Consider the following 16332-nt stretch of genomic DNA (forward strand, 5'->3'; position numbering starts at 1 on the left):
TTCTCTCCAGAGATGCTGCCTGTCCCCCTGAGTTATTCCAGCATTTCGTGTCTATCTTTGGTTTGTAAGTTCATGTTCATTAGGAGCAGAAGTAGGCCATTCAGCCTTCAAGTCTACTCCGCAATTCAATCATGGCTGATCTATCTTTCCATCTCAATTCCATACTCCTGCCTTCTCTCCATAATGCCTGACACCTGTACTAATCAAGAATCTGCCAATCTCTACCTTAAAAATATCCATTGACTTGGTCTCCACAATCTTCTGTGTCAATTCCACAGATTCACTACCTCTGACTAAAGAAATTCATCTTCATCTCCTTTCTAAAGGTACATCCTTTTATTCTGAAGCTATGGCCTCTGGTCCTAGATTCTACAACCAGTGAAAATACCCTTTCCACATCCACTCTATTCAGATCTTTTACTATTTGGTAAGCATTAACGAGGTCCTTCTTCATCCTTCGAATGCCATCACATTCTTCCTCAGACACGGGGCCCCAAACTGCTCACAATACTCCATGTACAACCTGACCAGTGCCTAAAGTCTCGAAATAAATGCTACCATTGCATTTGCCTTTCTTGCTAACAATTCGACTTGCAAATTAACTTTTTGGGAATCCTGTAGAAGTGCTCCCAAGCCTCTTTGTACCTCTTATTTTTTTTAATTCTCTCCCTATTTAAAAAGTCTATGCCTTTATTCCTACTACCAAAGTGCATGAGTCCATACTTTGATATGCTGTATTCCATCTGCAACATCTTTGCCCACTCTCCCAACCTATCCATGTACTTCTGTAGAGTCCCTGCTTTCTCTACACTAGCTGCCTCACCTATCTTCATATCATTGTGTTCAAAAGGGAACTGCAGATGCTGGAATATCGAAGGTACACAAAATTGCTGGGGAAACTCAGCGGGTGCAGCAGCATCTATGGAGCGAAGGAAATGCTACAAATATAGCTACAAATTTCCTTCGCTCCATAGATGCTGCTGCACCCGCTGAGTTTCCCCAGCAATTTTGTGTACCTTCTATCTTCATATCATTGGCAGACTTAGCCACAATATAATTGTATCATCTGCCAACTAGGCCACAAAGCCTTCAATAACCTCATCCAAATCATTGATATTGAATGTCCCAGCACCGAACCCAGTGGAACACCGCTTGTCACTGGCAGCCAACCCGAAAAAGCCCCTTTTATTGCCACTCTTTGCCTTCTGCCATCCAACCAACCAGCTATCCATGCTAATATCTTCCATCTGATAGCACCGCCTTTGCTATTTTTGTTTCTGGTATACAGATTGGTATATTCTGTTATACTTATTGTTAATTTTCAAATGTGTTGAGAGATTAAACAGAGAATTCCAAAATATTCTTTCAGCAAAGACAAAGGAGAAATGATATAGGTCCAAATCATAACAGATGTACTTGTTGATGAGGCAGTTTATAACTGAAATGTATAAAGTTAAAATGTTCCACCAATTGCCTGGTATATTGTTAAAGTATCAATTCAGCAAGTAACAGTATTACAGAAATATTTTAAAGAAACTTCTGAAGCATTCAGTGGATCGAGCAGGTTCTATAGGGGAAAAGGAATTGTCGAGATTTTGCCCCAAAATGTTGTTGAGTCCTTTCCCCCTACAAATGCTCTGAGTTCCTCCAGCACTTTGTTTTTAAACCAGAATCTGCAGTTCCTTCCTACACACTGGAAGGTAGATATATCTGACGTTACTCTGGGAAGCCAGAGATGAAATTGCAGGAGCTTTGCCTGAAATACAAGAATCATCATTAGAGGTGTGGAAAGTGACTGGAAGGTGGCTAATGCAGGATGACTGGAGGGTGACTAATGTTGTGCCTCTATTTAAGAAGGGCTGCAAAGAAAAGTATGGGAATTGTAGACCTGTGTGCCTTTCCAGATACGATCATGCCAACCCTTTGTACCAAGCCTGACATTGGATTGGGCACATCTGGGTATACAACACGTATTGTTAATCATGCATCACTCATTTTCTTCCATACAGATATGTCTTGGATTTGATAGCCCCACACTAGGACCAATTTGGAATAGTCTCACAGAAACTAGGAGTGCTTTCCTCACTGTTTAAAGGGAGTCTCTGCTGAGATAAAAAGACTGACAGGGTAGCTTCAGAACCAGGTAAAAGATTATCAAATAACTTCCAAAGTCCACAGAGTATTTTACGATGAATAGTGTGTGTTTTTTCCATAATTTAGCTGTGGCTCAATTAATGGATGGCTTAGTAGTGACACCATGAGTAGAATGCCGGACATTATATGCCCAGAGATGAAAGGATGTGCCCATCAATACCCAGCACATAAATATGACTACATTTCTCCACCTAGTGTAGTATTTGTAGCGATATCATGCTTTAATTCTGACTCTCTAATAATCTGTTTAATTGCAAGTTCAGGTTTACCACCACTAGTATCACTAAAGATAGACATAAAAAACTGGAGTAACTCAGCGGGTCAGGCAGCATCTCTGGAGAAAAGGAATAGGTGAAGTTTCCGGTTGAGACCCTTCTTCACTCATCAAAGTATCCATAAGATATGCAACATTCAGCAGGTAAACCCATACCTTTGCACCTGAACTGATCTCTCTGTGGAGGTCAAGCTGACTTGGGCTCACAACCTTGGCTACATCTCAGAATATGCTGCTTGCTGCTCTATAAGAGAGTTCACTCTGACACTGCATTCAAAATTAAATTATTTCATCTGCTTTGGTTTCAGCAAGGAATAGGTACAATCTCAGCTTCTGGGATTTGCCAGCAGTGCTTGCTTTCCAACATCCGAGGGCAGGTAGCGGTTAATTGCTTTGTTTGCAGGAAATACACGTGACTCCTTCAAGATGAGGGAATCAACACTGCCAGACTTTCTTTGCAGCCAGCACTGCCCACAGTGATGAATCTGTGTGGAGAAGAGTAAGCCTTTGCGCTCTCAAAACACACTCTCCACATGTCACAGCTGAACACAGAAACAACAAAAAATAAGGTTGTCATACAAAATGCTGCATCAGCTTTCTCGGCTGTAGGCAGCACAACAGTGCCATTGAGGGTAGCAACTGGTGTCAGAGGAAGATGATGAGGGAGCCTGAAGGGCATGAGGTAGGATTGAAAAGTATTAGGAACAAAAGAAGCAGCAGTCTCTTCCCAACATTCGCAACCACATTTCCCAGATGAGAAGAGAGAACCATTAGATGTGCAACATATAAAAGGATCCCTAGCAGGGAGAGAATTTTCAGAAACCTGCATATAAAAGTCCTGAATATAAGTGATCCTTCACACCTTATGATTTTTAACACAAACAAACTACACCAATAAGCAGCCAGGTCATCATCCTTGAGTATTGATCATACTGGGTCTAATCAATGAAATGTCCTGCTTTCAAATCTATTTTTCAATTATGCTATCTCATCTAACGAAGCTTCTTTCAGTGTATAAAAGATGGTGACTTTTAAAATATGGCGGAATTGTTTCTTCTCACTCACCATCTCTAAATTTCTTGCTTTGCAAAGCAGTCTCTCAGACGAATGGATGATTATTGTAAGGGCAAACAAGCATGGAATCTCATGATCATATTATGGCCGCCAACTTTGCTTGTGGGTGATCAATGTGCATTGACCCTCAATGTTTCAATGGTACTTTATTGTCACGTGTACCGAGGTACAGTGAAATTTGATTTGCCAACAGTCATACAAAAAAAGGCAACAAGATACATAACTACATAAAGATTAAACATAGACTTAAACAGCCACCACAGCGGCGTGTGAGAATCCCCAAGGCACACAGCATAAGCGGAGGCCCATGGCCATCAGTTCAATGTCCGAGCCACACACATGCTCTTTAACCGTAATTGTACCATGATCGGAGTTGTACTGACAGCTGCCACTCTCTCTGCAATCCCTGTCTGCCTGAACAGTCAGAAAGCCGTCCACACTCGCACTAGACCTCCATGTCCTCATGGAGCAATGTTCCAGCAAACACTGAGATCACTGCACTCACAGCACTCCCTCCAAGTCCTCACCAGTGCAGGCAGCACGTACATCTTGCTTTTTCTGCTACCTCACATTCCCCACTGTAATGGAAGGCAAATAACTTGTACCTTCTTTTCTCCCGTGGTCGAGGCAATCAAAACTTCCACAGTCGGGGTGATCAAAGCTCCCGCAGTTGGCGATTGAAGCCCCCGCATCGGGACGATAGAGCCAATGATCAGAGCGGTCGAAGCTCCTGCAGTTGGAGCTCCCGAAGTCGTTCCCTAACAAAGAGACTGCCAGCTCCACAATGTTAAGGCCGCAGTGCGGACGGAGATACGATACGGAACCCCCCCCCCCCACACATAAAACAACAACTAAAGATACACTAAAAAATACAAATAAAAAAGAGACTAAAAACAACAAATGAAGAAAGTGACGAGACAGGCTGTTGGCAAGGCTGCATGTACGGCGCCACCCGGTGGTGGACCCTCCTTCAAGGTCCAGTTTTCTCCTTATTCATAACTATTTTAAATTGATGGAGTTGTGAGTACCATATCCACAATGCTCTTCCACTGAAACGCCAGGCTTGGCCAGGCATATTTCCCAGTACAAGGTCCAGTATGGTCCCTCCTCAAGTTGGATTACCTGCATACTGTCTCAGAAAACTCTCTTGCACACATCTAATAAATTCTCTTGCAAGCGATTGCAAGTCTCAATCAATATTTGGAAAGTTATAGTTGCCCACTGTGACAATGCTTTCCTCTGAGTGGTCATCCCCCCCCCCCCCCCCCCCCTGACAGTATCCAAAAGTTGTATGTATTCCTGTCCATGACACCATGACGTTTTGCTAATATATGAGTGACCATGCACAAATGCAAGCATGTATCGCATGTATCAGGCAATGCCGCCTGAGTTATCTTGGCAAAGAGTGTATATATTTTTTTCCTGAAGTGATAATACTTTTCAATGGTGCTGGTGTTTTAAAAATACATGTAACGGTACCAAATCTAATCATGCATAAAATGAAAATCACTGTATTGTCCAACATCGTACACCCTTGTGGCTTTCTTTTTTCACAATATTATTGCCAATTTTAGTTGTTCTAGTTCTACCTTGCAGAGTCCTTTCTGTGACTGCATTTTGACTGCTAGAAAGTTGCTCCCTTTCCCTTTAAGTATTCACAGGTGCCATTGATGACCCTTGATGGGGCTTCAGACATTTTCACAAAACCAATTTAGTGGGCAGTTTAGGATGTGTGGCTGCAAGGCACTGATGAACATAATGCCCGAGAGACTGTGGAGGAGGTACACAGGTGCCCCAATGAAGGAAGAGACCAATTTCATAAACCTCCACAACAATTCTCAAAGGTTTGGCTAAGCAATAACACAGTGCTTCCTTAGCACTGATCAGGCATTGCCAGTGTTTCAATCTCCTGAAATTGAAATTATGCAGCGGACTTGTCAATCACACCATGTCTATATCATAGATATCCCTTTCATGAGTATCTGCAGTCTGTGAAGTCTCTACAAGACTTCTAAAAATTAAGAGGTGTTGAGGTCAGTGTGGGAGTGGAGGCCTGTTTCTGCTCCTGCAGCAGAGAGACAAGTTCCTGCGCTCTGCATGAGAACAGCTGATGTGTGCATCTCCCTGCTCAAGCAGGAAACCGATCTGTTGATGTGCATCCTCCCTCTAGAGAGCTGCCAACTGTTTGTGTATAGCAATCCTTTGCACCTGTAGAATTACAAGGTTCCCCTGGTTTGCATCCCGACATTCATTGAGAGCAACAATTTCTCCCTTTTCTCCTCTTTAGCACTCGCTCTTCAAGGCTATCATAATGCGCATTCCTGTTGTTCGGCCATGCAGTGTGTGTCTTTAAGGATTGATACACCTTGAATAGGTTCCTTGACTATTCTCCAGTGAAGAGTCAACAGTAGCATTCGATAGAGCTTGGTTCTGGAAATGTCCTAATTTCATGCTTCATGGTGTAAATCAACATAATACTTTGTCTTTTTAGCATGTTTCACAATTCCTTTGTAGATGGCCAGATTTGGTAGTATGGCCCAAAGCAATAACATTGTCATAAATAAGTACAATAATTTTTCTTGACACTGCCGTTTTAAGGCATACTGTATAGCTGACATATGTAGATAGTTAGAAAGAAAGGAACTGACTGGAATAATGATCTGGAATGTGTTTTAGAACATAACGGTTCTGTAGCTCAGCCCATGCTCACTTAATATTTACTCCACTTTCACCTTTGACACCCTCATCTTTTGAAACTCAATCTAATTTTAAACATTTTAATGATCTGAAATGTAATGCTAAATACAGTATTACAGATGGGATTTAGTTCCATAGAATTGAATTGCAACTTCCTCACTTTTGCATTCAAATCCCGTTATTTGGCCTTCAAGATTAACTTTTAATTATTTGAGCACATAAACCTATAAATCACATTTAAATTCTTCCCATTTAAAAAAAAATATGTAATTCTTCCTTTCTTGGTTCAAGCTGGTTACCTCACAATTCCAAATAATGAAATCATCTGCAATAGTTTTTTAAATTAAAATCTAAATACCTTTGACACACCTAGTCCTTTCTGTACTAATTACTGTGACTTCTACATTTTAATGTTAATCGTTTTATGATGAGCTTACTGCAGAATAACATCATTGTGTTGGCTATTTTAGTTTTTGCATTGTTATCAGAGTTTTTCTCTTTAAAACAAAACAGTTGTTGATATATAAAGCATTATTCAGAAACATATTAAAAGTAATTAACAGTTGCCCCAAATACCATAATTGACAGATGCGAAGTTCAAATGGTGCGGCAAATTGAAACCAAGCCGTTAATATGCTGCCATTTGGTCCATAATGAACAGCCAGGTATCATCTCACTCTGTGCCCAAAAAGGGAGTTTTGTTTTCAATTATTTTGAAGATGTGACACAAAAAGCTGGAGTAACTCAGCGGGTCAGACAGCATCACTGAAGAAAAGGAATAGGAGACGTTTCAGGTCCGAGACACTTCCTCATTTATTTTGAGTTCCATCACAAGCTTGTATGAAGACTAGCTAATGCATTGCCAATGTCTCTAGAATACATATGACGCTGGCATCTGATGCCAGTGCACCGTCACAAAGTTTGAACCTGTTTTCCTGAAGTATTTAGATGTATTTCAATATCACAACGTGTAAAATGAAAGTGAAAGGCCAGGTTTAAAGGTTGGTGTTTAGAGGGAGGAGATAAGGAAATGACTTGTAAAAGCAAATAATGTGGGGTGTTGGAAAAGTAAAAAAGGGGGTAAGGGGGTAATGTGTAAGAAAGAACTGCAGATGCTGGTTTACACAGAAGATAGACATAAAATGTTGGAGTAAAGGGTGTACGAGGTAATTCAAGAGCTCTCCCGAGACTTTAAAAAAAATCAAACTCAAGGTAAGCACGTAGAATGTACGTAGCGGGTACGTCGGAGCTCGGGACGTCTCTTAGCGGCTCGTAACGTTAACGGCAGGTACTCGGGAAATGCGGTAAGCTCGTGAGGACTCGTGAAGATTTTTCAACATGTTGAAAAATGTCCACGAGAGCCCAGAGTACCTACGAGCGGTTATTACCGTAAATCTCTGAGTTCGAATCAGGGGGAATTCGGGAGAATTCTTGAATTAGCTCATACAGTGGGACAGCCCCATTACTCTGCAGATGCTGGTTTCCACCTAAACCACCTGCATCCCCAAAAATTACTGATGTTATGACCATAACCTTTTCATTGTTCATCACATCATTACTTAGCTTAGGGGATTGATGTCCATTTTTGCTTTCATACTTATTTTTATACTTCTGTATTGTGAGGCATATTTATTTTTTAAGATAAAATATTTTAAATGAACTAGCTAGAAAATATTTTAAAAGAACACGTTTTTTTAAGATTAGTATAGAATAATCATATTGCTTGATGGCAGACATTAATATTTTTCTGAAAATTTAGTAAAATTAATACTTATTAATTTAAAAACAAGCTTTGCTTGTTAAGTGCAGAGCAAAACTTTGATTGCGAATCACTGGTCCTAAAATATATATTTGTGTGCTCATCAATGTATTTTACTGCAAGTCTCAAAGGACCTTGGAGAACTGGCAAACAGAAAGTAATGATGACCCATTCCTCCGAAAGACCATCTGGTTTTTAAGTCCTGGTGTGATTAGCAGTGATTGTGGCCTGCAGACACAAGTCAGGTCTTGCACATGAATATACTTGCCTCATTCCCAAACCAAATTTAATTAGACTGGTTATACAGATGTACAAAGAGTTTAGTTTGGTTTAGTTTAGTTTGGAGATCCAGCACAGAAACAGACCCTTTGGCCCACCGAGTCCGCACCGACCAGCGAGACCCGCACATTAACACAATCCTACGCACACTAGGGTCAATTTACACTTATACCAATCCAATTAACCTACAAACCTGTACGTCTTTGGAATGTGGGAGGAAACCTAAGATCTCGGAAAATACCCATGCGGTCATGGGGAGAACGTCCACACCCTGTACAGAGCACCTGTAATCAGGATCGAACCCGGGTCTCTGGTACTGTAAGGCAGTAGCTCAACAGCTACGCCACCGTGCCACCTTGTTCATCTTGAAAAAGTGATTGAGAATGCAATGAATGAGAAAACTACTGCGGGATAATGAAGTCCATATCAACGTTCATAAATGTATGTTTAGCATAAGCTGCACTGGCAGATTTCTGCTTTTTTACATTCTTTGAATGCAGGTCATTGTTTTTGTCAAAATTATTGAATATTTATTTTTGTCAAAAAAAGTTAATAAGTGAAAATAATGCCTAAGTCATAAATAATTATAAGAAAGCAATATAACATCATAGCCAATCACATCATAACAATTCTAAATGAGTATGAAAACTGATCAAAATCAAATGTGAATTGGTGCATTTCATGTCAAAATAATAAAATATGGCATGGAAAATGTTTGACATTAATTTTAGAAACTGGTTAGTAATTTGATACATGAGAATATTATAAGCATTTAGCTTTGTTTTATGGACACATGATTTGTAGAAAAATTGAAATCAGCAGTCTGTTAAAATTAAATATTGATTTGAATATAAAAGGGAAAAGTTTAACTATGAATGTTAAGTACTCAGCTGTAAAACATAAAGGTTTATGGTGCAGAGAGAATGTATTTTGCCCATTTTGACCATGCTGCTAATGTTACTGCTCTTTAAACGACTCTCACTGTTCTGTTTTCTCCTTTAACTCTTAATTATATCACTGGTTTAATTATTTTATTGTTAGGAGACACTATTTTGTCTTTCTGAACTTCCTGTTATTTAAAAATCTTCTAATTTCTAATTTATCTTTTCATGCTCAGCAATACTATCAAGTTGAATATCACCTATTGCAAATCCCCTTGACTGGGCCTTTGGCCTTTTCATTTTCACCCTCGCAAAACGTTTCATAATTTTAGAATCCTCTGTTAGAAGAAAAATAAATGAGCAGAGCTGAGTACTTAAAATCTATACGATTCTTTCTTTTAAAGTTATTGTTTGTTTGTGAGTATGATATTATCATAAGATATTATAACTCAGTCAAGATTTTCTTCATTTCAAGGCGTTATCTCTAGCAACATCTACAGGACTGGTAAGATCTTTTTCTAACATTTTTGTTTGGAATCTCTTTAATGCAATATTTTATTTCTCTGACAAGTAAATCACATTTGTTTGTGTACTTAAGATCTATCATTCATACCATTAATGTACTAGAAATGAGGACTAAAAATAATAGTTTATTTATTTGTAAGTGCATTTTTTTCAGAATAGCATTTTGTTTTAATGGGAATGATGGAGGAAGTTTTGAAGGAAATTTCATTTTTGGAAAAAAGTAAACATTTTTTGTAAATGAGTTTGACATTAATTTGAGATTTAATTTAATTTTATATTTTAATGATATGAACTTTCTAAAATTAGTAATGATTGTGATCAGTGCATACAAAGCTCTCCACGTCATGAAATCTGCTTTATTTGGCATGTGTTCCTTTAAATATTCAGCAATATGAATAGTGCTTCACCATAGAACTGTACATAATTATATTAGACTGTGGATTGGCATGCTGAACAATTATAAACTTCCAAATTCTGTATCATGATGAATAAATAAGTTTGTTGTGCCAAAGGACAGAATGTTACGACAACAGAAAAATATATACTTTAAAATAATTGAGTTATTCAAGCAAGCAACATTGATTATTGAAAAATATATTAAACATTGAACTGCAGACTATGATTGTGCAACCAGAACATTGTGGTTTTCATTGTTGTAGGAAAAAATACAATGTTTGCTAGCTTTGCATATTTATAGAATTCGAGTAACGTTAAGGGTTGTGGTGGTGCAGTGGTTAACAAATCAGGGATGAATGCCTCTCCTGTGTTTTCTGGCAGTTGTGAATGTTTCCACCAAGACGAGATTTTAATGCCTGAATTTACCCTTGGGCCTAATTAGACTAAAGAAGTATGACAGGCATGAGATAGTTAGGCCACTTTCCTGGTCTTAAAAATCACCCAGCTCATTAAAGGGATGAGCACAATTGCAGTCCCTCTGGAGAGTCAAAAAAGTTGAGGGTTTTTTTGCAGGGACAGAAATGGAAATACAATGTGATTTTTTTCTGATTAACTCTTCAGCTTTAAATTAACATGCACATATTTTTTTAAATATTGTGTCACCTGGTTTGTTTGCTTTGCCAAAGTAATCTGATCAAGGAAATGGAATGTGTCACAAATTAGGTGAAGAAATGTGGAAAATATGTGATTGTGTGAAGAATATTGTTTCAGGAATACCGGAATAATTTTAACGGTGAGATTTGTGTTAAATTGGAAAACAAGGTGCTGAATTATGAGTAGAAAGGTGGAGAAGTCTTGCCCTAGTTAGCAAAAACTCAACTGGGACTTAGATGAATGATTTAGTAGCTGCCAAAAGGACATGGTGTTTTATGTAATCTGCCTCCAAACATGTAATATTATGAATATTGTCTCTATTACCATGAAAAAGAAAATTAACTTAATTTTGCAATGTTTGAGCAGCAAGATTATTTTCTTTGCTCACAAATAACTAAATTTTAATCTTAAAAATACAGCCTGAGTTTTGAGCCTGATAGCATTTTCATGGCATCTTTAGAAACATTTGCATGAGAATTTGATGGGATAGTTCGGTCCTGATTTGCAGCAGGTATTTTTGGAGGAAATATGGTTGCAAAGTCCTTTGATGATCAGAAATTTATATTTGTGCATTCTCTTCAGATTGAGATGGATGCAGTACCAGAATCTCAATTTTCATTTCCAGTCCTTTATGTATGCACAAAAAGCTTAATACACAATTTGTGTGTGCACCATTATAGGGGAAACCAATGAACTGCAAAGATCTTCCTTAACAAAACACAAAGTGATGGAGTAACTCAGCAGATCACTTCCGGCACCAGGTCTCCAGTTCCACAATTCCTTGTTTCTAAGATTTTCTGTGTTGGGCTTGAGAACATCTAATTTTATATTTTTATTCATACATAGATTTTGAGTCTTCCTGGCAAGGCCAACACTTAATGCCATTCCCATTTATCACCGAAATAGTACTTGCAGAGTTGCCATCTTAAAGTGTTGAAGTCTTTGTGGTGAAGGTGCTCTTCAGAGCTAAGGTTGGGAATTTCTGGAATTATGGAATCATTAAAAAATATAAGGCACAGAAAAGATGTTAATCCCACTGAGTATGTGCGACTGATAAAGAGTTACCAAACCAAGTGTTTAGGGAACTGCAGATACTTGTTTACACTGAAGATGGACACAACATGCTGGAGTAAATCAACAGGACAGGAAGCATCTTTGGAGAAAAGGAATAAGTGATGTTTCAACCAGAGATGCTGCCTGGCCCGCCGAGTTATTCCATCATTTTGTGTCTATCTTTGAGTTACAATGCTAAGTTTCACTTCCAGCATCAGACCCAAAGCCCTGCAGGATATTACTTGTCTCTGTACACATCCAAATACTGTTCATTGAAAACCAACAAACTGAAATGTGGGAAATCTGAACTAAAAGGGAAAATCTCTGAAGCACTCAACAAAGGTCAGACAGCGTTAGTGGAAAAAGATTAACATTTCAGATCAAAGATCTTTGTCTGATCTGGGAAAGTGAGAAAATAAATCAGTAATAATTTGCGGAATCGGTGGGGAATGCATAAATTTCGCTGACAGATAATCCAATGGCAGAACTGACCATTTTGGACAAAAACGGGGGATATAAACAAACAATTCAACCAGATTGCTCAGAAAAAACAGCAGACTCTCCTTGGTAAACCTGGCCATTCTCTCTATTTATTCTGTCTCAGCTATTTACCATGTTATACAACTCAATCACAGAACCAGTTTTGGGTTCACAATGCCATGTTGCCATGGATCACATGGGCTTTTCTTTTTTGACCAATTTACCTTGTGGGACCCTGTCAACACCTTGCTGAAACCTTTGCAGACACATCAAATGTACTACCCTCACTGATCTTTTGATCTCTTCAAAAAAAACATTCAGCTGCAGGTCAGATGTGACCACCCATTAACAGATCCATACTGATAGTTCCTGATCAATTTGTGTCTACTGAAGGGAATGTTTATTTTCTCCTTAGAATGGAACCCACAATCTGCCCACCAGTGTGGTTAAACCAAATGGCCTTTAATAATTTATTTTATCCTTTTCCTTATTTTTACATAGCGATGATACCTGAATGGTATTCCAACCTCCCGTTGTATTCTTCCACTGAGAGAGATTTAAAGTTCTGTAGTAAGAGTCTCCACAATTTGGAAATATGTTTTTTTAAGCCTGGGGATATTTCATCTGGAGTCGGTGATTTATCCAGCTTCAGAGATTATAAATCTCTTAAATAGTTTGTGTTTTACTATGGTTATATCAACCACATTGCACACACAATGATGATAGTGAAGATATGCTGACTCAAAACTAGTGTCCAGATTAAAGCTGGTGACCTTTTTGCTTTCATTCTTTGATGTAGTGGTGTACAACCTAATGGTGAACTGAGACAAATCTCAAAACAATTACGAGTCAGCAAGTTTGATCACATGGCTGATGATGAGATTTCTTTCCTTAAAATGTATTAAACAAAAGTTTTTTTTAATGACAGTTCAATATTCAATAGTATCCCATCGTAATTAATCAAAAATAATTAATAGCATTTAAAATAACTCACTGCAGTGTGAGGATACATTATTCTTGACGTTGGGGCTAGTAACCTCATAGTGTACTATCATTGTACTGTCAATCCACTTGGTCAGAAGGAAGATTTTCCTCAATAGCTCAAGTGAACATACGGATATGTTTTTTTATTGAAACAATGAAAATGTAATTGAGTGGAGATTAATGTAATTGAGTGGAGATTCCTGTGGAACCAGTGGATTCATTCCTGGGTCACAAAACCATTGTTTCTTTGTGACGGTATGCACTTCTAAAATAATTAAAAACTAGATTGATGTACAGCAACTTATAGCATTGTGTGAATTGTTATGCGCATAGCACTACCTTTTTTGTCTACAAACTAAAAAACTACACAAAGCAGTACTGAGCATTTGAAATGGTGACTAGCATGATTTCACCTACAAATAGGGTGGCAAAGATGAACGATATATTATTAAATATTCCATTTATCAGACTGACAGATTTTACTAAAATGTGTTCTTAACTCGTCAGTAAAAGCAGTTTGGGTATAATGTTACTCAGCTGCTGAATGAACCTAAAGTGATACCAATTTATAATGGTATTGCTCCCATATTGGTGGATTAGGGGTGAAAAGGTGATAGTTGTATCTATTGGGTGACAATCTTCAACGTGGTATTTGGACAGTAATTCATAATTACTGGCTTTAATTCACAATCAATACATTTAAAAACATTTGGTTTTATAATCTGTTTCACCGGATCCCTGCCTAGGTGCTAATGTTTACAAATTCCTTCATCTCTGTTCATAAATGTAGTCAAAATTCTGATCTACTTTAATTGAATAGGATTACATTCTTTCTCATTCGGCAATTGATTTGAAATGGGCTGTCTCAACTCAACTAATGGACATCAATTAATTCTGTGTTAACGATCTCATTCAGAAATGCCATTAATAAAATCTACGAGGAACGTGGAATAATTCCCACTACTAATTGAAAAAAAATGTTTTCTATTCCATCTCATTTAACAAATCTGAACAGTGGGATCAGAGAACGTTAAAACATATCGGAACATCATGTCTACATTTTAGTTGTATTTCTCTTGATCTTGCACTGTAACATCAGCAGAACCATGAGATAAATTATGGTTGAAAGTGCAATGATATTCTCCCCCACAATTTGTGGAAATTCACTTTAGTGAATATATAAATTTATCTTGCTCGGAGTTCTTATTTTTAATAAAAGTGGAAGAATTATGTCTCCCCAAATTAACCACACAACAATTAACATAGCAGAAATTTGATGTTGATTACAGATTCAAATTCAACAGCAACAAATTAGTGCCAACATGACTGGAACATGATATTTTAATGCTTTGGTAACACGTAAATGTTCAGAATCTTTGTAATCAAGATGTGTTTGTGCCATTATTGGACAAATGCCTGTGTATACTTTCGAGTTGATTCCACTTATTGCTGAGACCTTTTGAGACCTAGAAAGCACAATACTGATTACAATGGGAAATGAAGGGCACAGAAGGCGAAAAACATGGCAAGGCAACGCAGATCAGCTAAGTGACGCCACCACCTCAAGGAGTACGTGAGCTGGATTGCGTGTCTTCAGAGCAGAAAGGTAAGGAATGTTTATTCGTACAAGTGGCTTATTAAAGGGGTATGAAACAAAAAAAAGATACAAATGTGAAATGTTGCACAATTATACAATTAACTTTATTAATGTTAGAGAATATACTACAGGGGCCAAATAACCATATTTTAACAACAGATTTTTTAGTCAGTGAAGAGGAACAGTGCTTGCTGTTCATTATGAATAGTAATATAAAAAAGTAATCAATATCAATTTATATGTTATGGAAAAGAAAAGATTAGAAATGCTTAAAAAATTTTAGTTCCGGTATGGAGCAATGAGAAAACACTCTTTTGAAAGTAGACTTTAAGAACCAGAGCAATTGTTTAGCTTTTATTGAAGTGTATGTTGTATTAAATATTTGCTTTCATACTAAAGGGAAAAAGACAAACTTATTTAGTTTAGACATTTATAGTGGGCATTTAATGGGAGAGTACAATAAATGTATTCCCTACCATGGATACAAAATATTTTATAAACATGATATGTGGTCAGTAAAAATGTAGAATGGGATGGCAAATAGAAGAGCAGCTCCATGATTTCCATATTTTACCACCTTCTATATAATGGTGAATGCTCATAGACTTTTGTTATTCTTATCTCAAAATCCAGATGCATATTTAAAGCTCAAACTAGTATCCAGTAAAAGGGTATGGTGTACAATACTTATTGTCACTAAATTCAATTATTATTGATTTGATGGTGTCATACATTTTACAAAATTTCGAAATGGTTTGCATTGGAGGATCATAAAATGATAGCATGCATCATCTTAACAAGATGAACTATATATTGACTCAAAATGGCTGTGCACATGGCACAAATGTAAAGAATACACAAATATTCAAATGTGTGCAAATAAGAAGTATGTTTATTTGACCATAATTTATAATCTCTTCTCTCCACAGAACCAGGAATCCCAAGGCCTCAGTACATCACCAAATTCCCCCCTTTATTCCACTTGCAGGCATTAATGCAGTTATACACACCGCGGAAAAAATAAATGTTTACTCTTGCAAAATCAAACACAAAGCAAAACAAGAATGGTGGTGAAGAAACAACTCCGATTGGAGAATGTTGAGATTCATCGTGTTATGAATGAAATCCAAGATATTCAAGAGTTACACTGTGTTCGATGATGATACAACTCCACATTCTCACTGAGTCAACAGCACACATTGACAAGCCTTTTGCATTTCAAACATATTTGCCGGGTTCTTGCAAAAGCCTGCTACAGTTACAATCAGAACTTGTGGGGTTTTCCTGCTGGAGGCTGGACAATCCAGAATGCCTCTCTAATCCACAGAGGCCACTGTTGTAAAATCGATCCCTTCATAAAGATCAGCGATTCAGTGACATCTCCTGGCCTTTGCATCAGCAATAGCTTTCAACACAAAAACAAAAGTGTTGAACAAACTCAACAGGCCAGTCAGCATCTGTGGAAGGAATGGACATGCGTTTCGGTCGGGTCCCTCCTGTAGTCCGTCCCAAAACATCGGCTGTC

General features: G+C 37.9%; 1 protein-coding gene across 32 annotated transcripts in view; it reads left to right on the forward strand.

The window, feature by feature from the left end:
* Positions 1-16332, forward strand: part of nrxn1 (neurexin 1) — a 1413544-nt gene that overhangs the window by 370329 nt on the left and 1026883 nt on the right. For all 32 annotated transcript variants that reach the window (XM_033025243.1, XM_033025244.1, XM_033025241.1 and 29 more), the window contains one exon: positions 9594-9623. In XM_033025243.1, the coding sequence (XP_032881134.1) occupies positions 9594-9623 (30 nt within the window). The remainder of the gene's footprint in view (positions 1-9593; positions 9624-16332) is intronic.

The sequence above is a fragment of the Amblyraja radiata genome, chromosome 8 (assembly GCF_010909765.2).
Source record: "Amblyraja radiata isolate CabotCenter1 chromosome 8, sAmbRad1.1.pri, whole genome shotgun sequence".
NCBI classification, from domain to species: Eukaryota; Metazoa; Chordata; class Chondrichthyes; order Rajiformes; family Rajidae; genus Amblyraja; species Amblyraja radiata.